General features: G+C 38.5%; 1 protein-coding gene across 2 annotated transcripts; it reads left to right on the plus strand.

The window, feature by feature from the left end:
- The first annotated feature begins 8 nt into the window (after nt 1–8).
- Nucleotides 9–16,881, plus strand: cfap210 (cilia and flagella associated protein 210). 2 transcript variants are annotated; one of them, XM_003226265.4, is made up of 9 exons: nt 9–166; nt 7,630–7,844; nt 8,944–9,117; nt 9,210–9,403; nt 9,927–10,083; nt 11,761–11,900; nt 13,937–14,129; nt 14,554–14,718; nt 16,330–16,881. In XM_003226265.4, the coding sequence occupies exons 1-9, from the start codon at nt 100–102 to the stop codon at nt 16,663–16,665; spliced, it is 1,641 nt and encodes a 546-aa protein (XP_003226313.3). In that variant the 5' UTR covers nt 9–99; the 3' UTR covers nt 16,666–16,881. The 2 variants fall into 2 exon arrangements, with proteins under 2 accessions (XP_003226313.3, XP_008117237.2); XM_008119030.3 differs by having other exon boundaries at nt 7,633–7,844.
- Nucleotides 16,882–23,728: the final 6,847 nt, after the last annotated feature.

The following is a 23,728-nucleotide window of genomic DNA, read 5'->3' on the forward strand; positions in this document are numbered from 1 at the left end:
AACCCCGAGTCGTTTTCCCTAGTTGCCTGGTAACCGCAGGGACGCCGTGCGCGAGGCCTTCGCAGGGAAAGAAAAGGCTGTGTGGGGAGGCCGGAGCAGATGGGAACGATGCTGCGGCCCGCGGTGCGCTTCGGGAGGCGCCAAGGGCAAAGCCGAGAGGACACGCGTGAGTGAGAGGAAGGGAGGGGAAGTGGCGGAAGGACACAAGACAAAACCATTAAAAGGCTGCGGCGGTGGTTAGGCAAGCCTTTCCCTGACGTGAGACTAAGGGCGTCACCGTGGAAACCGGAGCCTCCGATGGCCTAGGGCAGGGGTCCCCAAACTTTTTAAGCAGAGGGCCGGTCCACAATCCTTCAGACTGTTGAGGGGCCGAATTATCATTCGAAAAAAAAATACAAACAAATTCCTATGCATACTGCACATGTCATAGAATCATAGAATAGTAGAGTTGGAAGAGACCACATGGGCCATCCAGTCCAACCCCCTGCCAAGTAGCAGGAAATCACATTCAAAGCACCCCCGACAGATGGCCATCCAGCCTCTGCTTAAAAGCCTCCAAAGAAGGAGCCTCTACCACGGCCCCGGGGAGAGAGTTCCACTGTCGAACAGCTCTCACAGTGAGGAAGTTCTTCCTGATGTTCAGGTGGAATCTCCTTTCCTGTAGTTTGAAGCCATTGTTCCGTGTCCTAGTCTGCAGGGCAGCAGAAAACAAGCTTGCTCCCTCCTCCCTATGACTTCCCTTCACGTATTTGTACATAGCTATCATGTCTCCTCTCAGCCTTCTCTTCTGCAGGCTAAACATGCCCAGCTCTTTAAGCCGCTCCTCATAGGGCTTGTTCTCCAGACCCTTAATCATTTTAGTCGCCCTCCTCTGGACGCTTTCCAGCTTGTCAACATCTCCCTTCAACTGTGGTGCCCAAAATTGGACACAGTATTCCAGGTGTGGTCTGACCAAGGCAGAATGTCTTATTTGTAGTGCAACAACAACAACGAAAGAATACAATATTTAAAAATGAAAACAATTTTAACCAACATAAACCTATTAGGATTTCAATTGAAAGTGTGGGCCTGCTACTGGTCAATGAGATAGTCAAGTTAATCAGGATTGTTGTTGTTGTGTGCCTTCAAGTCATGTCAGACTTTGGCCGAGCCTAAGTCTAATATTAATTATTTATTTACTGCATTTATATCCTACCCTTCTCACCCTGAAGGGGACTCAGAGCAGCTGTATGTACATACAATATATTATATTATTAGCATAACACAATATTAGCATTATATATTACTATATTGAACTATACCACTATCTATATATATAAAAGAGTGATGGCATCACGGCAATTCACAAAACAACAAAAGTACAGGCCCCCCAACCTCAAAATTTGACAACACAACCCATCATCCACGCCTCAAAGTCGATACAACAAAAAGAAAAGAAAAATAAAGTCCTAATTAGAGGGAGAGCAATAATTTTTTTTATCCAATTGCTGCCAGTTTAGAGGGCTAATCTCTGCCCACTTGGTTGCCTAGCAACCAAGGGACAGCCAGGTTTCAGTTAGGGGACAGGCAGATTTAGGCCTCACTTAGGCTTCTTCCACAGATTATCTAATTTGCACTGGATTATATGGCAGTGTAGACTCAAGGCCCTTCCACACAGCTATATAACCCATTTATAATCTTATATTATCTGCTTTGCACTGGATTATCTTGACTCCACACTACCATATAATCCACTTCAGTGTGCATTTTATACAGCTGTGAAGAAGGAGCCTCATATAATCCAGTTCTGAGCAGATAATATAAGATTAGAAATATACAGTAGAGTCTCACTTATCCAACGTAAACAGGCCGGCAGGATAAGTGAATATGTTGGATAATAAGAAGGGATTCAGGAAAAGCCAATTAAACATCAAATTAGGTAATCGTTATACAAATTAAGCACAAAAACATATTATACAACAAATATGACAGAAAAAGTAGTTCCATGCGCAGTAATGCTATGTAGTATTTACAGTAGAGTCTCACTTATCCAACACTCGCTTATCCAACGTTCTGGATTATCCAACGCATTTTTGTAGTCAATGCTTTCAATATATCGTGATATTTTGGTGCTAAATTCATAAATACAGTAATTACTATATAGCATTACTGTGTACTGAACTACTTTTTCTGACAAATTTGTTGTCTAACATGATGTTTTGGTGCTTAATTTGTAAAATCATAACTTAATTTGATGTTTAATAGGGTTATCCTTAATTCCTCATTATCCAACATATTCGCTTATCCAACGTTCTGCCGGCCCGTTTATGTTGGATAAGTGAGACTCTACTGTACTGTATTTACAAATTTACCACTAAAATAGCACAATGAATTTAAAACACTGACTACAAAAACATTGATTATGAAAAGGCAGACTGCATTGGATAATCCAGAACATTGTATAAGCGAATGTTGGATAAGTGAGATTCTTCTTTAATATGAAATAATTACTGGGATAGAATAATGCAGAACAATATAATCTCTAAAACCAGGACAGTAAATAAACAGGGGAATTCCACACAGGAAACAATCAGGGCCAGCTAACACCTCCCAACAAAGTATTCCCATCATCAAAGTCTGGCAAATCCTGTTTTCTCAAGGCCACAGACAGTAGAAGCACATAAAATATCACAAACAACACCACTCTGAAAACAAGGGAATTCCAAACAGGAAAGAATCAGGGCCAGCTAACACCTCCCAACAAAGTATTCCCATCATCAAAGTCTGGAAAATCCTCTGTTTTCTCAGGGCCACAGACAGTAGAAGCACATAAAATATCGCAAACAACACCACTCTGAAAACAAGGGAATTCCAGACAGGAAACAATCAGGGCCAGCTAACACCTTCCAACAAAGTATTCCCATCATCTAAGTCTGGAAAATCCTCTGTTTTCTCAGGGCCACAGACAGTAGAAGCACATAAAATATCGCAAACAACACCACTCTGAAAACAAGGGAATTCCAGACAGGAAACAATCAGGGCCAGCTAACACCTCCCAACAAAAAATTCACTCAGGGAGGAAACAGCCAGGCTTTAAAGCTGCAAGGCTATTACATCCTAATCATTTTTCCTAATTGCAGCATTCATACTTGCCTCCAACAAACAAAAAAAACCAATCAGAAATATTGTATATTCACAACCTTTAGGAAATAATATCCCCTGATGGCGCAGCGTGTTATAGCGCTGAGCTGCTGAACTTCTGGACCGAAAGGCCACAGGTTTGAATTGGGGGAGCGGAGAGAGCCCCCACTGTTAGCCCCAGCTTCTGCCAACCCAGAAGTTCAAAAACATGCAAATGTGAGTGCATCAATAGGTACTGCTCTGGCGGGAAGGTAACGCTGCTCCATGTAGTCATCCCACATGACCTTGGAGGAGTCTACGGACAACGCCGGCTCTTCGGCTTAGAAATGGAGATGAGCACCAACCTCCAGAGTAAGACACGACTGGACTTAATCTCTGGGGAAAACTTTTACCCTTGACCTTAACTACCACCAATTCCTCAATACTTTATTTCCCATACCACCAGACTTTGCCACAGCAACGCGTGGCCGGGCACAGCTAGTACTATTATATAATATGTAATATATAACATATAATTAATATTATTATATGGTATTACTATTAGTATTATATTGTTTAACATAAGATTATTATCAATATTATATGTATCTACAATATATTATATTATTAAAACTGATATAAAAATATTATATTATAAAACTGAGGGTGGGGGCCAGGTAAATGACCTTGGAGGGCCTCATCTGGCCCCCAGGCCTTAGTTTGGGGACCCCTGGCCTAGGGGATAAAAGCCTTGTGACTTGAAGGTTGGGTTGCTGACCTGAAAGCTGCCAGGTTCGAATCCCACCGGGGAGAGCACGGATGAGCTCCAGCTCCATGCGGGGACATGAGAGAAGCCTCCCACAAGGATGGTAAATACATCAAAAAACATCCGGGCGTCCCCTGTGTAACGTCTTTGCAGACGGCCAATTCTCTCCAGAAGCAACTGACACGAAAAAAAAACCTGTGGAAACCGTGGTGCGAAGAAGATGGTGAGCAAAAAGCTGGGTTGCTGTGATTTTTCCGGGCTGTATGGCCATGTTCCAGAAGCATTCTCTCCTGACGTTTCGCCCGCATCTATGGCAGGCATCCTCAAAGGTTGTAGGTCTGTTGGAAATTAGGTAAGTGGGGTTGATATAGCTGTGGAATAATGTCCAGGGTGGGAGAAAGAACTCTTGTCTGTTTGAGGAAAGTGTGAATGTTGCACTCAATCACTTTGATTAGCATTGAATAGCCTTGCAGCTTCAAGGTGTGCCTGCAAAGGATTCCCCCAGGCAGGAAGCAGCCAGACCTTGAAGCTGCAAGGCCATTCAGTGCTAAGCAAGAGGACCAATTGCAACATTCGCACCTGCCTCAAACAGACAAGAGTTCTTTCTCCTACCCTGGACAACATTCCACAGATATATAAACCCCACTTAACTAGTTTTCCAACAGACCTCACAACCTCTGAGAATGCCTGCCATAGATGTGAGCAAAATGTCAGGAGAGAAGGCTTCTGGAATATGGCCATACAGCCCGAAAAACTCACAGCAACCCAGTGATTCCGGCCATGAAAACCTTCAACAACAAATTGATAGACTGCCTTTATTTATCCTGTCTAATGAAAGCAGTTTGACCCTGAAGACGTGGGCCACAGATGCAGACAAAATATCAGGAGAGAATGCTACTGGAACATGGGATGCCTTGTCACGGGTGATTTGAATTTGCTTCTTGGCGCAGGGTTGGACTGGATGGCCTACGAGGTCTCTTGTAATTCTGATGATTCTATGGCCACACAGCCGAGAAAATTCACAGCAACCCAGTGATTCCAGCCATGAAAGCCTTCGTCAACAGTTTGACCCTACTTTCACTGCCACAACACAATGCTATGGCAGTTCTTCTAGTCTTCTCTGCCAAACAGTGCTGGTGCCTCACCAAACTACAAATCCCAGAATGACTTAACACTGAGGCATGAGAGTGGTGTAAAGTGGTGTCAAACTACAGTACATCCATTACACTGTGTAAACAGACCCCTAGATATACCACATAGGCAAAGATAAGATGGTGAGGCAACTGCCTCACTCTCCCACCCCCTCGATAGTGTTTTATTATTATTATTATTTTACTAACCAGGATTAAATAATTTTGTCAGTCATTATAGTGTAGTGCTTTGAACACTAGCTTTGGGGAGAAATGCATGATGTGGTTTGAGAGCTGTATCCGTTTGGGCATGGAAACGCCCTGGGTGACTTAGGGCAAGTCACACTCTCTTGGCCTCAGAGGAAGGAAAGCATTAAACCCCTTTTGAACAAACCTTGCCTAGAAAACCTCACGATGGGTTCATCTTAGGGTTGTCATATGATAGAAATTACTTGAAGGCACACAACAACATTCTGGTCAGCATGTGACTATTTTGTATCTAACTATTTATCACCGCAAGCATGTTCCAAGAAACCTTTAAGGCAAAACACTGAGATAGAAGACATGTTCCTAAAATGAATTTATTTCACAGCCACAATCCACCTCCAACTAAGGCCCCTTCCACACAGCTGAATAAAATCCTACATTATCTGCTTTGAACTGGAATATATGGCAATGTGGACTCAGATAACCCAGTTCAAAGCTGGTATTGTGGGATTTACTGCCTTGATATTCTGGGTTACACAGCCCTATATCCCAGAATATCAAGGCAGAAAATCTCACAATATTGGCTTTGAACTGGGTTATCTGAGTCCACAATCAGATAATGTGGGATTTTCTTTCTTGATATTCTGGGATATAGGGCTGTGTGGAAGGGCCCTGAGAAAGCCTGTCATCTATATGTAGAACTAAAATTCTGGATTCTGGTAATTAATTATTTGTGATCATTATCAGAAACAGGCAAACCTTCATGTTCTCCTGAACCCTTTTTCTTGTAGAGGCAGTGACCATTGCATCTGGACATATACCGTAGTTGAAAAGTTTATGCCATAATTCATTTGTTAAATTATAAGGTGTTGCAGAGTTCACATATGTCCTGCCTATGCTGCCCATGCACCTTTTGGGTGCATCTACACTGTAGAATTAATGCAGTTTGAGACCACTTTTACCTGCTACATGCTATGGAATGATGGAAGTTGTAATTTTACAAGTTTTTCAGCCTTCTCTGCCAAAGCGTGCTGATGCATCACAAAACTACATCTTCTGGGATTCCATAGCATTGAGCCATGGCAGTTAAAGTGGTTTCAAATTGCATTCATTTTAGAGTGTAGATGTACTCCTTGACAAAGACACCTCCCGCTTCTGAATCTGCTGCCGTAAACTTCTCTCTAGGTGTAAGTGGAGGACAACTGTTGCCCTGCGATAATGAGTGCATCCCATGATACTTCAAAGATGTTTAAGGACACTATAAAAGCTATTTTTGATCTATCCAACAATATTACAGTACTGCTGTGGACTACTAGGGGCTTCTTCCTCAGATGTATAAAGTGGGACCATCGAACCTAGAGATTACTTCACCATGCATTTTATGAGACTGACATCGATTATAGTTGCTTACTGAATTTATTGGGGGGGGGGGTGATGTTTATGTTGGTTGTTAATGTTTTTATGTTATTGTTTCTACACTTTTTGTATTTTGTGTATTTGCACCTTGAGTGCTTTGTGAGCCTTTCCGTATCCCTCTGGGAGATGGTGGCTGGTTATAAATAAAGATGATGGTGATTATTATTATTATTATGGCCACCTGGCTGTAAAATGCAAGCAATACAACCTGTAACATTTCCATTCACAGCTCACTTGTGGAGCCTGGACATGTTAAAGCTGGCAAAATTGCCAAAGATCACATTTAACCTAATTGGAAGGTGCCACTGTTTTTGAAGCTTCAATTTTGGGCAAAAAAATCTTATATTTTAAAATTTTTCCTCTGCATGCATAAACAATATCTTGTTTCTGTTGCAGTGCGGCTTTGTAGTACAATCTTCCCTGTTGAGGGAGTTTGAAAAAACCCACAAGTCATGCATGAGTCTATAAAGTATTAAGTCTATGGATACATTGGGAGGCAGTGGAAGTAAGAAGCAGTGCTTAACTCATTTAGATGGTAAACAGACCCCTCATGGATTTTGGGTTTTTTTTTTAACTGCCTTACCTTTGAAAAGGGAGGTGGTGGTGAAGGAGCTCCAAGGGCTCTGCTAAGCTCCCACTATTTTGTCCTCAGCCAGGGGCCTGTTTACCATCTAATTGAGTTAAGCACTGCTTCTTACTTCCACTGGGTCCAAATATCTAAGGCGCCATCAAATCTCAGGTGCACCACATTTTTGAAGCCCCTTAAACAGGAAAAAAATGTCCCTTGGATTCTATGAAATATAGTCATTTTAATTTGAAGACTGCAACTCCCAACAGCCCTAGCAAGCACAGACAGCAGCAAAGAATCTTGGGAGCTGCAGTTCAGCAACACTTGAAGTTTTTACCTAGCTTACATACAGCGATTGGTATTCCAGGTGGGTGTTGAAACTATGACTTTCAGGCCTGGAAGTGAAACAGCTCAGCTATAAATAGTTTTTTTTCTTTTGACAGCAGATGAAAAGGATGAAGTGGAGGGAATATTTCTTCCAGTGGGAGTAGATCTTCATGAAATAGCCATACTGCCCAAGGCAGAATGGCAAAGGATTCAAGGCAGCCTCACAGCTCGAGCCAGAGAAGTAGCACAGGCCCGTGCTGAAAGGAAAGAACGGAAAGAGCTACATTTGAAGTCTCAAGCGCTTGTCAAGAACTGGACCAACACTATTGCAGTAAGGGGAAAAATTTGCATTTCACTGCTAGTGTTCCTTCTTGAACGTCAGAATGTATTTATATATTTTCTTCTAATGCAGAGTAAGATAAAATTGTTAGTCAGAAATGTTTCAGCATAACAAGAACTGTTAGTACATTTTGATAAATTATAAAATTGGGCAGAAATTAAAATGCAATTCAAGAGAGAAGTGCAAAATTCAACATTTAAGCTACAAAACGCAAATGCACAGGTGGAATTTGGGTTGCAGGAGCTACATGGCTCAGCAGTGTGACATGTGAAAGGGACCTTGGGATTAGTATTGATCATAGGTTGAACATAAAACAGCAGTAACGTGATGTTGCAGCAAAAAAGACAAGTGCTATTTTAGCATGTATGGTTTCTAAATTGAGAGAATGTCTCTTGAATGGTTATCCCCTGCTTCTTTCTAATTTATCATAAGTACTATCCTACATGTTTCCTAGAATTTAGCTCCACTGAGATCAGTGAGATCGTATCTGAGTGCTAAATACTACAAACGTGTATATTTACACTTATGTAAAACTTACTGAATTCATTAGGACTTATAATAAAACATTATTTAGTTTTATGCTATGCCAAGGTACTGCAAAAGTTTACTTATATGGAAATTGTAAAGGAGGCATATAAGAGCAAAACAAAACTGTCATTGGATTTCATAGCCAACGTTTCACTTTAATATATTTTAAAAAACTAAACCTGTGTGGTGAACTTTACCCTTGAGTAGAATGGGAGTTCAAAGTGGAGCTGATCTGTTTCCCAAATGTATATATTGTTTGTGGTGTGGTGTAGTGGTTTGAACATTGGACTAAGACTCTGGGGACCAGGGTTCACATCCTTGCTCAGCCACTGGGAAACCCACTGAGTGACTTTGGGTAAGTCACACTCTGTCAGCCTTAGAAAAAAGCAAATGTTACCTGAAAAACTGATAGATTCGCATTAGGAATAAATAAATTGAATAACTTGAAAATGACTTGAAGGCATACAACAACGCTTTTGCCTGACATTCTAAAGATGTCAGTTTTGGCCCATCTTGGCTTTGAATAACACCCCCTAATTGCAGGTATTGCTTTTCACTGCAGGGTATGTCACAAATGAAATTGAAAGCCAGAAAAGTGCGGAAAGAAAGGGAAGAGGAAGAGAGAAGAAAGATTGACCTGGAAGAAGCAAAGTACCAAGCACAAAAACGGAAAGAGTTTATAGAAATAGCCAAAATACAACAAAATTATGAAAATGAGAGAGTGAAAGACTTCAATGTAATGTAGTTCATCTCTGCCCCCTTTCATTTTCATGTTTAGGCTTTGTGAAAGCAGAGTATCGTGTTGAATGTTCACATTTTGTTTTGTAGAAAGCCTTTTTACTTACTGAAGTCTTAAAGGAAAGAGATGCGCAGATTGAATTTAACAAGATAAAAGAAAACCTGTACCGCAGTAAGCATGAAGAAATGGAAAAGGAGCGTCTAAAAGCTATAAAGAGAGAGGAGGAAAAGGCCAAGGAACGCCACAGGAAGAGACTAGAGCTTAGCAAGGAGCAGTTAGAACAGTAAATATAATCAAGATCACCTTTTTGAAATTCCACTTAATAAAATAAGGATTAGTTAAGGAAATACAATTCCCCTCTAAATCAACAAGATAGAATTTGAATGTGTTCAGCATTTAGACGTGCAAAAGAAATCTTATTAGTTTGTTGGGTTTTTTTCGCATGGGGTATTTGATTAACAGCTATTATTGTATCGATATTATAAACTATTAATGTAAGAGATGGCATTATTCATTAGGACACATTCTGAATAATCTTCCCTGCCTGAAAGTAGTCCAGCCAAATCAGCACTCTTAAGATTGTAGAAGTGATGGATTGAGCAGTGCTGGATAGTGTTAGTCACCAATTTGATTGAAAGGTTTTACATCTAATGATGCAGAAGCAGAGGTCTTCTCCGCATTGACTTGGATGTATGACTTCTGAACCACTCCCTGCCTTTAACTCAAAACTTATATTTGTAGAGAAACTTTAGATTTTAGTATTATGTGTTCATTTATCATTTTGTTTCCTTTTGTGTGCATTTTAGGATAAAAGAGCATGAACATCAAGCAGAAATTGACAAGCAAGAAGAGAAAAAAGCAGGGGAAGAGATCCAGGCACTGGTCAGGCGACATCAATTGGAAGTGATGCAGAAAGAGCAAGAGGAGTACCAGCAAAGACTTAAACGCAGACAGGCATATCAGGTTTGTAGCAACAACCCCATAGCCAAATATTTGGCAATTGCGACCTAAAGAATACTTTCTGATTTTAGTTAGAGATTCTGCATGTGAACACCCTAGCCAAACAACTTGTTAACAGATTTCTGCATAAAAATGGATGGAGAATTTACTTCTAGTACTTAAATAAGAGGCTCCAGGAAGCAGTTGAAGCAACCTCCAAATACCTACTATAAGAGAAATTCAGAGAGGTGACAAGAAAGAGGGCCTTTGCAGCCAGGTCTTCCTGATCCCAAATTATAACATTGTTAGCATCATATGGTTTTGCTTCTTCTTAAATGACATATAAGTGAAATTTTTTTTGAATTGTCTGCATTAAGCCTAAAGGTAGTTCCTCTTTGCAATCTTTGGGCAGAAGACATGGCAATGGTATGTATCTGACGCATTGTTTGTATTGCTTTTGTGTTTCTAATTTTACTGTGTTCTGACTGCTATAAAATATTGTGAATCCTTTTATGAAAAAGACCACACAAAAAACCTAAAAAAGTGAACATATCTGCAATTAATAGATGTTTTAAGATATTAAATGTTTTAGCAAATAGAAAATGCAGCCATGTGATCTTTTACTGGCTTTTCTTCCTGTTGGCTACGAAGGCCCTTCCCACTATTCCATAATCACCATAAGGAGCCTTTCAAGTCAAATTTCTGTTTTTAAAGCTTCCAACATCCAGATCCCTGCTTGTTTATATGTTGACTTTGTAAATGACATTTACCTTTTTCATCATGGGCAGGTAGACTGGTAAATAGCATATGTTCAGTATTTCAAAAAGTAGAGCTTTTGGGGGAAAAACTAGAACAATTTTTGGAATCAGCAGGGAACATATACCCAGAAACAGTGCTAACATTTGAGGCACCAAAATGTGTGTCAGGCAGTGTAATTTGAAAACTAAAGGTAGACAGGCATTCATGGTTTATCTACCTATAACCTCCTGTGTAGAGACATGGACGAGTAGGAGGAAGGGAGATGCAGGGTTGATGAGGGTATTTCCACATGGAGACTCCTTTCACCACAATATCCTTCAGCTTTTGTGGGGCAAGAATTGCCTATGCAGAGAAAATGCCTTGAGTTCTTCACTGGTCCTGTTTGTCCACAAATTAGCTGTTATAATGCATGCTTGTGTGTATTTGTCTCTAGGCCACTGTGGATTATGGTGTCCTTAGTCGCTGTTTTCTTAGAGAAAGAATACTCAGGTGGTTTTCTACACCACCTGGTATTCATTGGTGGACTTCTACCCTGCTTAGCTTCCAGGATCATTCATGATCTGGTGCCAATGGAGCATTTAGGTGGGACTTAATTAGAGCAAATACATCAAACCCTCACTTTTGTGATCTGGAACATCCAACCTATAAATACTTTGCCTGCCTGGCCTCCCCACATAAGAATGCCAAGTCCCCTCCCTTTCCTTAAAGGGTGAAATTGCAGAGGGGCAAGAAAATTAGCTTTGTTCAGACCCATCTCCTTAAAGCCATGAGATGCCTTGAAGCAGCGAATCCCAATGGAATAGCTACACCGGAGCCACTCCTCTGCTGTTTCCTATTCCACTGAATGGTGCGCAGGAGCAAGAGCTCAAGGAAAGTGGGGGTTTTGGTGATTGTGTTGGTCAGGAAATGTATTTTCTCTGTGTGTGGCTTGTTATTTTAAAGGAGTATGTTGCTGATCAGAAAACCCTGAGAGCTATAGAAAAGCAAAAAGAAGAAGAAGAAGAAGATAAAATTCGAAGACATTATCAGGCAAAGCGAGCTATGGCTAAGCTGAAAAGACAAAAGGAAGAGGAACTCGACAGGTAGGCAAAATCAGTGATTTATTTAAATACCTGATAAAAATAAAAGGAAATACAGCTTTATAGTATAATTCTTTCAGGTTTACCTATATAGTATGCTGGAATATTATGCTTCTTATTCTTTCAGTTACTATATTACTTACTATATCTGCACAATTACTCAAAGTAATATACCAATGGTTGTTTTTTTTGGGGGTGGGGGGTGCTACAAAATCTCTATTCATTTTTAATACTGTTACTAATACTGTTAAAGTTCCTTATGACAATATAACTGTATTAGTTATAATACATGTATCATTTCCTTATGACAATAGTGATAAGTTTCCTTATGAGAATAGTGATAAGTTGCTCCCCAACATATTAATATTAATTATATGTTGTATGTTAGATGTAATATTGCTAATAATATTGCCATGTAGTGATATAGTACACTATAGTAATTTAATGCTTATATTGTGCTATGCTAATAATAGTATATTGTATGTACATTTGATTTGTAAGCCACTCTGAGTCCCCTCCGGGGTGAGAAAAGCGGGATATAAATGTAGTAAGTAAGTAAGTAAGTAAATAAATAACATACAGATCATGACTTGAGTCTTAATTGAAACATATTGGCATTCAGCCAAGAATATACATCCAATTAGCATAAGATGGGAAGGCAGTTTGAATCCACCCCCTTGCAATATCTAAAGTTCTGAAAGACTGTTTGGGAGACTGGAGAATGGACACTGGGACACTGAGTTGTACAGGCCAGTGCGACTCAAATTCAGGTGTTTAATACCATTTCATGAGCTATCAGCTGCCAGTCTCTGAAGAGCTTCCACAGGCCATAGATACTGTTCTGTCCTCTGGCATATTAAAACATGTTTTTTAAAAAACAAAACAAAAAAAACACTGGTGTAGGCTGCAGTAGAGGAGAGGGGAAATCAGTAAAAAACATTCTTCCCCTTTTCCTTCTGTGAAAGTTTCACAAATCAGTATAATTGTATGGCATGGGATTGGACTAGATGGTCCATGTGGTCTTTCCCAACTCTATTATTCTATGATTCTATAATTAATCATTTACCATACATGACAATATTTACATTTCAGGGTTTTCCTTGGTAAGCCTTTTCCTAGCCTAGTAAGATGTCTAAACTTAGATGATTGTCTTCTGATTAGCATCCTTTGTAACAAAGATTAAAATATTTGAACAAAGAATATGAGATAGAATGGAATGCTTGAGTTGAATATCTCAAACAGGTTCCAATAATGTTCTTAATGGAGATTAATTTTTTCATGTATCATTCATTATACTGTCTCATGTTCCAAAACTATTGAATAACATAGACATAATTTGTTTCTGAATTATTATTATTACTAGTATTACTAGACTCAAAGCGGCTTACAGTAAAATCAACATAATACAATTTAAAACCTAAAAGTATACAAACATTAAAATAGAATTAAATATTAATGGTATTACAAATAAAGTTAAAACCCTTAAAACCAATTAAAACATATTCATAGCCAAAACAATAGCTGACTTGATCTTAAAAAGCTCCTTAAACATGGAGGGTTTTTTTTTTTTGGTTTTTTAAAAATACACATTTTTCAAAATATATTTTACACTGGGGAAAAATAGCAGAAGTTTATAAATGTGCTCATCACTAAGTCATTCAGGGATGGGATGGTGGCTTTTGGGCAACATTAATGCTTGAGGGATTTCTTCATATTTGCCATCTGTGTTGGGAGTTGCAGAAAGCGCCTCCATCAGGATAATGCCTAAATCTCATTGATATTCCCAGCTAGAGTAGATTTCATAGCAGATACTTATATATGTTCCAAAAGTCAATACTTATATACGTTCCATTGATTCAGTGGGTCTTTGTCGGTTGGGAGTCATTTGAATTTGGTCATATATTTACTAGAAGAGATCATGGCATCCTCCTTTGACCAGCATGGATTTGTGTTTTTATTCAATATGAAGGCATACCTCAGATTATTTTGTTGCATGCATGCAAACGGGGGCACTGCCCACATTTGCTAAACTGTTGCAGGTTAATGGAGATACACAGAGAGAATATTACCAACCGCCTCCTGAAGCAGATGCAAAAGAAAGTTGAGGATGAAGATAAGCGTATCGCAAGAGAGGTTGCAGAAAGAGAAGAGGAGATTGAGAATGAACGCAAAGCAAAAGAAGAAAAAAACAACGCTGATCTCAAATCCATCAAAGAGCATAGGCTTGGTGTGGTAAGAAACACCCCTACAGTATCTTCTGAAAATGTTGTAGTTTTTTCTGAAAATGTCAGAGCATGGGGCCAAACTCATTTACGATTGCCTTCAAAGGACCATTTGTAATTGTAAGACTGTATAAATGTAACTATGTTGCCCTGGCACCGAATGCCTCACTGGCCACATAAAATGACGTGGTGGGCCAGATTAATCCCACAGGCCTTGCATTTGACACATGCATTTTAGAGGCAAATGAAATTGTGATCCTGAATATTTTATATGACAAACGTTTAGCAGGTTTTGCTTTACAAATAAAAATATTAAGGAGTAAATTGTCCAAGATACAAGAAGAGCTTATATCTAACTCTGAGTAAATTAGTTCATGGGAATGAAAAACTAGCTTCTGCTGTTTTAGATTAAGAATTGGATTGTGTTTTTCTAGATAAAAATGAAGGAAGAGAAATTGAAACAGGAAAAAATAGAAGCCCAAGAAATACTTAAGGGACAGCTAGAAGCAGACCGGGTCTATCAAGAACTGGAGAAGGACAAGAAACATAGATTTTACTGTGCAAATCTAAAATTACAAGAAGCTCATGTTGCGCAAATAGTAAGTGAGACACTTTTAATTGTACAAAGTATTCTAAAGTAAAATAATACTGTTCATGTATTTCTTTCTATGCTAGGACAGCCTGTGAAAGGAAACTTTTGACTTGTAATCAGGCTTCATCTCCAGACTGACATACTGTATGCCACATATATTAGGGATAGGAACTTTTGTCTCTACCTATCTATGAGGGTTGAATGAAAAGTAATGCCTCCATCTTCGTAACTCCTCAACAGATGGCAGTACTGGTATGCAGCAGGTACTGGCTTGTTCAGTAGTCTCTCCTCTACAGTTCCTTAGCATTAAACAGTTGTATTGTTAAAGTGCGAAGTATGGAACCCTGTGCAGATGGTCGGTCAATGCAACCTAAGCAACGTGCAGTCATTGAATTCTTGACAGCAGAAGGTGCCACCCCAAAGGAGATTCATCAGAGAATGCCAGCTGTTTATGGTGATTGTGTTGATGTGAGTACTGTGCGTTGTTGGGCAACTAAGTTTAAAGATGTTGAGGTGGGAACATCTGACTTGCATGACAAACAAAGAGTTGGAGGTCCTGTGACGGCAACCACCGAGTTTCACAAGCAAAAGGTTGACAGATTGATTCAGGATGATTGATGTATCATTCAGAAATTTCAAGCATAATCGGCATTTCACGAGAACGTGTGGGTCACATTATTGCTTTGCTTGGCTATCGATCTGTGCACGATGGGTACTGTGAGACGCTAGGTACGGAAACAGAGTGTCGACTTCTTCCGTGACGGTTTCAGAAAACATGTTCATCGTTGGCAGAAATGTATCCAATTGTCTGGTGATTATGTGGGAAAAGTGAATAGTGGTAGTTAAACAGCACATTCTAAGGATTACTTCTGTGTTTATTAAAATATTCCCATCCAGACCGAAGTAACAAAGGTGGAGGCATTACTTTTCATTCAACCCTGCATTACATAGCAGGAGAATCACCAGTATGGGTGAGGTTTGGATCTTGACTGACAGGAGAGGTTTGGATCTTGACTGACACAAGCAGGAGGATCATGGAATTGAGGTGTCTCTTCTATGTCCCTCTCCATAAGCCTCTCCAGAGGTTCAGGGGCCCTACTGAACAGTGTGGGATGAACCGAGGACAGAAGGCAAGACCTGACCTAAACTAATGGAGTATTCACAATTTGGAAGACATTTTTTTTACAATATTTGTGCAGGAATGTTCAGTATGACTCCCGAAATGTAATCTTGAAGTTATTAAAATTTACAGAAATTGAATTATTGACTTCATTGCAAAATGGGTTTCACTCATACTGTTGTTTTTTGCTGGGTTTTTTGCTGGGTGTATTATATTATTCTTCCTAGTTAACTTTCCATCCATTCGTCGCTTTATTTATAACCTGCTTTTCTCACATTCTGAGACTCAAGACAGTTTACAAAAAGCAGAAAATGAAAATAAAAGGAGTCCTGGTTAAGGACATATACAAAAGATGAGATTTGAGATGTCTAAAATAATGTACCAGTGTGCCTGTGATTTAGAAAATCGTGGTAAGGAATCGGAACTTGCACAGGTTCATAGCTAGATTTCAAATATATTACACTGTTTTGGGATATATTTCTTTGTTGTCCAATTCAGGCTGAAAAAATTTCGAAAGGAGAACATGAGAAGCAAGAAGAGCTAGAATATGAAAAGCAAAAAGAATGCATAGCACTATGGAAGGAGCAGGAATTTCAGAAGTATGCAAAGAAAGTAATTGATGAGGCATCCAAGACAACGCGACATCTTTACCCTCTTTACCAAGTAGCGAAGGAAGGCGCAATGAAGGAATCAATTTATCACAGACAACCACCTCCATCACCTGATAAGCATTCTACTAAATTGCCATATATTGGTGAAAAAGCTCAAGATATGAAACTCTTACATGAACCTGGATATGGTGATACTAAGGCACGACTTGGTTTTACATGGTAACCCCTGCCTCCTGTTTTCAATGTTAAAATGAAGTCCAAATTATGGGGGAAAAAAACACAGAATTGGCAAGCTTAAGATAATTAAATGCAATGTCTGAATATATATACAGAAAACTGGAAAATCAGTAATTGTAAACAATGTATAACATTTACAAGCAATTGAATAGTTTTGTTCTCCTTACATTTTAAAATAAAGTTTTTATCAGTGATCCAAAAATTCTGGATTACAATTCTTTCTAACTTCAGGAAGTTTATTATATTTGTTTCTATCACTTGTGTTTTTTAAAGAAAGCAATTGCTGTTTATTTTCAGTTTTATCTTTTAGGTTGGAAATGTTAACTAGATATTTAATCCTAAATAAGAGATAGCCAATGAGCTACTCTCTTCTGACAGCCAAACTAGAGAGTTGTGAGTAGAGAACATGTAGATTGCTAAGGTTTCCCCGTAGATTGGAAAACCTAATGTAGGGACAAGGCTGGAAATGGACTGGTGGGAGCGGAAAGGAAATTCAGCTGATTTGTGGAGATTTAAGTATCCTTCCTTCTGCTTTCCTTGTGCAAATGCCCCTCTGCTTTATCTGTCCAATCTAGAACTTGGGAGTTGCCATTCATGCCAAGTCCTAGCCTAAAAGATTAAGTGAAAAGCTAACAAGAGATTGGTTTCCTCACAAGGCGAAAAGTTGGGGAACATTTAGTCTTGCCTTAATGTTTGTAAAAATTTCATTGCACATTATTTTGTCTTCTTGATCAATCACCGGCCTTTTAAAATGAACTTACATAATAACTAATGTAATCAACATAATATAGGAGCTAAAAATCGACATCATACAGGAGCTCTAATGAGGGAGGAATAATTTTATAAGTATGAGATACCTTACAGCTTTATAGAGAATAACTTGGAGCAGGGCTATGTTTACCTTTTATAAGCAGCTTGTTATAGCAACACACACTGGTTAATATTAATAATAATAATAATAATAATAATAATAATAGGTAAAAGGTTTTCCCTGACGTTAAGTCCAGTCATGTCTCTCTGGGGGTTGGTGCTCATCTCCATTTCTAAGCTGCTGTCCGTAAACACCTCCAAGGTCATGTGGCTGGCATGACTGCATGGAGCGCCGTTACCTTCCTGCCGGAGCGGTACCTATTGATCTACTCACATTGGCATGTTTTCGAACTGGCAGGAGCTGGAGCTAACAGCGGCCGCTCACGCCACTCCCAGGGTTTGAACCTGGGACCTTTTGGTCTCCAGCTCAGTGCTTTAACGCCCTTCGCCACCGGGGCTCCTCACAATAATAATAATAATAATAATAATAATAATAATAATAATAATAATAATAATAATAATGAAGCAGTATCTTCACTAGATTATAATAATAATAAAAAAATAATAAATTTTATTCTTATACCCCGCCCCATCTCCCCGAAGGGACTCGGGGCGGCTTACATAGGGCCAAACCCAGTCATCAACAGTATAAAACAAGCAATAAAACAAATTGAACAGAATAAAACAAGTTAAAAACACATACAATACATAGTGATAAAATCATGGATAAAATCTATAAACTTATTAATAGATTGTTCCAATGATCGTTGTATTATGGAAGAAATGAAATCTATTGTCAATATGCTTTTAAGTTTTACTATGTGCAGTCAGTCCAAGTTAATGGAACAAAACACTTCAGTAACTGAGAGAAAAAATTCTCCCAAAAGAAGATTAATAAGTTGATCTCATTGCTTGACAACAGTACATTCTGCAGTTGAGTTACTAGTTATAGCTCTAGTAGTAAACACAATGTGTAAGCAGTATCTTCACTAGAAGAAATTACAGCATTACAACTGTTGAATGCCCTAGAGGTGTCTGTTATTCCTAATTTATTTTGGTAAACCTATTTTATTTTGGCAACTACATGTCTCATGTCTTCCAGGTAAGTAACTCAGATCAGAGGCTGTGTTCAAAGGGCTTCCTTGACAATTGTGAGAGATCAATTCAAGGCTCGGTTAACTGAGGGCTCTATAATAAATGGGCGTAGATATACCTTTAGAAACTTTTTGAACAGGGGGTTTAGAAAGCAGGGAAACAGACAAGTAACATCTAACTGATTAAAGGAGAAGACCCCTGTGCAATAGAGAAATGAGGAATCCCAGAATACAAGTAATCTGCACATCATTCAGAAAACATGCTGATCATGTGCATGGAGAATGGCAGGAGCTACTGCCAAAACATATTGCATTGCTCGAGTAGGTTCCAAAGATCCATTTGTGTAATGGACCATTTCTGCAAGTCAGAGACCATGAAGAAGCTGAACACTTGCATGTGACAAGTTGTATTCCTTTCTATAAAATGTTAATTATCTAATACCCAAACATGTGCCAATGTAGTTGTAAAAAGACATCTATGCGAGGGATTGTAATGCTTTGAAATAGAAGAAATGAAATGAAGAAATGTTATAAGGAATGCGCTAAGTGATTCAAGGTCTATTAAGTTGTTCAGGAGAAAGTGTGTTTATCCATGTTTTCTGTGTTATAAGTATTAGCATAAAGCTGCAAATTATTCACCTGTTAGTTTTCCTGATAGACGAAGGCTTAAGAGATACGGAACATTGGATAAGATAGGATTTTGCAAAGCTTGGGAGGCTATGTGACCAAAATTCTGGAAAATCTCAATAGACAGGCTGACAGGTATAAAGCAAAGAACCTTTAATCTTGTAAGGCACATGAATGCAAGAACCATACCTGTGCCAATTAGATTATGGAAGGTTATTACATTGTAACAGCAAAAATTATGTAACATATTTTAAGTACAGTAGAGTCTCACTTATCCAACCTTTGCTCATCCAACATTCTGTATTATCCAACACAGTCTGTCTTTTAATAGTCAATATTTTTGTAGTCAATGTTTTCAATACATTGTGATGTTTTGGTGCTAAATCTGTAAATACAGTAATTACTACATGTTACCATGTATTGAACTGCTTTTTCTGTCGAATTGTTGTAAAATACGATGTTTTGGTGCTTAATTTGTAAAATCATAATGTAATTTGATGTTTAATAGGCTTTTCCTTAATCCCTCATTATTATTATTTTTGCTTATCCAAAGTTGTGCCGGCCCGTTTATGTTGGATAAGCGAGACTCTACTGTAGATGTATGTATAATGAATCCTCCCTCCCAATTTTTCTTTTTTTAATAATAATTTGTATTTGTTTTGTGAATATAAGTACAGTAGAGTCTCACTTATCCAAGACTCACTTATCCAAGCCTCTGGATAATCCAAACCATTTTTGTAGTCAACGTTTTCAATATATCATATTTTGGTGCTAAATTCGTAAATATAGTAATTACAACATAACATTACTGCGTATTGAACTACTTTTTCTGTCAAATTTGTTGTATAACATGAAGTTTTGGTGCTTAATTTGTAAAATCATAACCTAATTTGATATTTAATCAGCTTTTTCTTAATCCCTCCTTATTATCCAAGATATTCGCTTATCCAAGCTACTGCCGGCCCGTTTAGCTTGGATAAGTGAGACTCTACTGTATTGTGATATTTTGGTGCTAAATTCAGAAATACAGTAATTACAACATAACATTACTGCGTATTGAACTACTTTTTCTGTCAAATTTGTTGTACAACATGATGTTTTGGTGCTTAATTTGTAAAATCATAACCTAATTTGATGTTTAAAAGGCTTTTCCTTAATCCCTCCTTATTATCCAAGATATTCGCTTATCCAAGCTTCTGCCGGCCCGTTTAGCTTGGATAAGTGAGACTCTACTGTACATCGAAAGTGGGGGAACATTCAAAAGGAAAGAAAGAAAGAGGATATCAGAAGTAGAGGGGGGTAAGGAATAGGGGGAGAAGGAAAGAGAAACAAAAAGGAAAAAAACGAAAATAAAAAATTGTGAAGAGAGGGTTGACTTCCCATCTGCACTTCGGGTTTTTCTTCTTTCGTTCATTTATCACTTCTTTTCATTGAAAAATAAAAATGTCGAAGAGTGGAGGACGCTTTTAAATATAAGACATATCTATCTTAAAATCCATTCCTTTTTTCCTCACAAAATCTGTGAAACTTGTCCAATCCCCTTAATTTTTCCACTGGATTCAAATGCTCATTACAATGGGATGTAATTCCCTTTGAACTGGCTTTTTTACATACTGAATTCCCATTTCGAGACCTCCTTAACCTGCAGTCTTTGCAAAAATCTTTTTCTTTATTGGTTGAGATGTGACAGTTGTGTGATGCTCAAAGATGTTTTCTATTTCTATCCACCTAATTTAGTGTGCCACAGTCAGGAGAAGCCCAGGATCATATCAGAAAAAGTTGAAAGAATAGTGCGAGTCTTTGGATTTATTTATCGAGGCACACAACTGAGTAGCAATTTAAGCAATAACAAAGTAATCCTCAACAGAAGTGAATTCATTGGGGCCCTTGGGTCAGCAAATGTCAGATTATATCTACAACACAATTTGAAGTTTGATGCTAGATCATGTCTGAGAAGATGGCATGACGTGACCTGAAAAGTGACGAGTGTATAAGCGGTACACAGGAGATGGCATTATTGAACGTCAGATGCTCCTAAGGCTTATCCATACCTCTTTACATATCCAGGTTCATCCTCAGGTCAAAAGTCTGAGCCAGGTTTTACCATTAAGAATATCAATTGTAGTGACGTAACAGAATATGAAAACAGCTTTTAACTTCTCAAAATATTTTTAATAGATTGCATGTTCCATACCAAGTACTCACATTTTCATGTGTCTTTCCCAGCTGAGAATTACAAACTACAAAAATGTCCAAAATAATGGATTTTCAAACACTCCAGGCAACACTGAGAAAGCTATTGTGTTATCCTGAAAACTTATCTGTTCCAACAGATCAGTGACCACATACTCTAGGAAGGTTGCCAGTCACCACAGTGTTGTGGTTCAGATAATGTAGGTTAATCACATTTTTAAAAATACATGTAAGATATCACACTAAAATTAACATAGATGTACTTCTCTATACAACTTTACAGAAGTATATGCAAAAGGGGCTATATATGCAAGCTGAAAAACATTTCACGTTTGGTTCCAAACATGCACTGCATGTTTCAAAAATTTTAACCAGTCTTTTTTTTCCATCCAACTATTGCAATATATGTAGTGCAAAGTTTGAGGCTAATATGTGCTGTATCTTTAGGAGTCTTGTGAATGCAAACATTTAATACTTGTGATATACAGACACACATAGAGAGTAGATACAAATATTCATTTATCTCTTTGACGAAATGGGTTGGAGAAGATTGACCAACTTAACTGATATAGCAAATGTCAATGAATCTGCTAATTTTATAAAGGAATAGTGTCTGGGTAATTCAAATGCAACTTAATACTTTACTTACTTCATCTGAAGGCAAGAATAGTTCCTTTTAAAATATAATGCACAACTATTGGGCTTAACTGTGTTTTCACTGGATTTTTTTTTAAAAAAAAAATCAAATCAGACACAGTGATGCCAATGTCCACCTTCAACACAAACTGAATGTCTGACAAGGGCAAGTGTGCATGCTTAAATATCCGCATCAACATAGTTTGGAGAATTATAAAAACAAGTTTGCTTTTTTGGCTTCGTTTCCAGAAAAGCCAACAGCTAACGAAATGCTTGCACACGCAAACAAAGGAAAAAACTGTCCCAACTTCATACTCTTCCCAAAATGACAATCTAGAAAGGTGTGACAGTTTCACAGCACCCTGCAAAGATTTCATCACCACTCTCTGTAATAAGTTAATAATGGCATCATAGTGGCACAATTATTTTCTGTGAAGTACTTCGTTGAAAAGAAGGGGTTATAAGAGACAGTACTTCGTTTTAGAGTACTCTAAAAGGCTCTAGCATAAGACTCAGGGCTTCTTATAAGACAACATAATAACAGTACCCAAGAGGATCACTGTTATGAGTTGCTGCACTAAAGGAAGCAGCCCGCACAATCTCAATGAGAAGCCAGAAATTAAGACACCATTTGCCCTCATGACCGTGGCACCAGGACAGTTTTCTCATGCCCACTGGAGTGCAACTAAACATTTTTCATGTCCTATGTGTACACAAGCATCCATAGCGAAAGATCCACCAATACTCTTTATTTCCTCATATGTACTTTCTTATTTGAGACAGCATTTTGTTGTGGTGCTTGGGAAGGGAGAGAATTTTGCTCAGTCTGCACACCATATTTACTCGAATCTAATGCTCACCCTTTTTGGCTAAATTACATAGCCAAAAGTGAGGTGCACATTAGATTTGATGGCATGTTAGAATCGTGCACGTAAACCCACCTGCACCCCTCCATCAGACTTAGGCTGGAGAACCTGCCTCATTCACAAGGCCTTTCAATTCTCCCCCTCGGTTTTGAAGATCTCAAAAATAAGGCGTTGGGAAGCTGCCGACAAATACATCAGGTTTGATCACCAGCCTTGACCTGATAGAGGGGCATGGCTTCCCTTTACCTGTCAGTCGAGGTGGGCAACAGAAGGACTAACAGGCAAGGGGAAGTTACGCATTACAATAGACAACAAATCTTTTTTTCCCCCCGCAATATGCACCTTCAAAATGGAGGTGTGCATTACAATCAATGGCACATTACACTCGAGTAAATACAGTATTAATGCAAAAGTTTAAAAAGTAGGCAGGGCTGTGAGATGTTCATTTCTTGCTTATTTAAAAAGCCCAGTGCATTTGGTCTCTATCAAAGGTCGCCTTCTTCAAGGGTTACAATTTAAACAGAAATTTCTGGAGTTGTGACACTCCATGGGACTGGACCATTAATTGTACAACTGTATGGAGTGTCCCACGCAGTTTTAGAAATGTAAAGTGTAGCTCCTGAAGAAAGTCAATTTTGATAGAGATCAAAACTTGCTGAACTTTTCAAATAAATAAGAAACAAACAAGTAGACACCTACCAACGTATAGGCTCTGCTTCATTTTTTGCTTCTTATAGAAGCTCACCATCTGTCTCTTTTAAATGGTAACAAAAGTCTATTTAATTGATACTTTTGCAAGATCAAATGAAATTGTCAATAGCCT

This window comes from Anolis carolinensis, chromosome 1 (genome assembly GCF_035594765.1).
Source record: "Anolis carolinensis isolate JA03-04 chromosome 1, rAnoCar3.1.pri, whole genome shotgun sequence".
In the NCBI taxonomy this organism is placed as follows: domain Eukaryota; kingdom Metazoa; phylum Chordata; class Lepidosauria; order Squamata; family Dactyloidae; genus Anolis; species Anolis carolinensis.

Coding starts and splice junctions, on each gene's coding strand:
- cfap210 (XM_003226265.4), top strand. CDS start 100: ATGGGAACGATGCTGCGGCCCGCGGTGCGCTTCGGGAGGCGCCAAGGG. Junction 10,084..11,760: donor AACGCAGACAGGCATATCAG/GTTTGTAGCAAC, acceptor GTTATTTTAAAG/GAGTATGTTGCTGATCAGAA. Junction 11,901..13,936: donor AAGGAAGAGGAACTCGACAG/GTAGGCAAAATC, acceptor AAACTGTTGCAG/GTTAATGGAGATACACAGAG.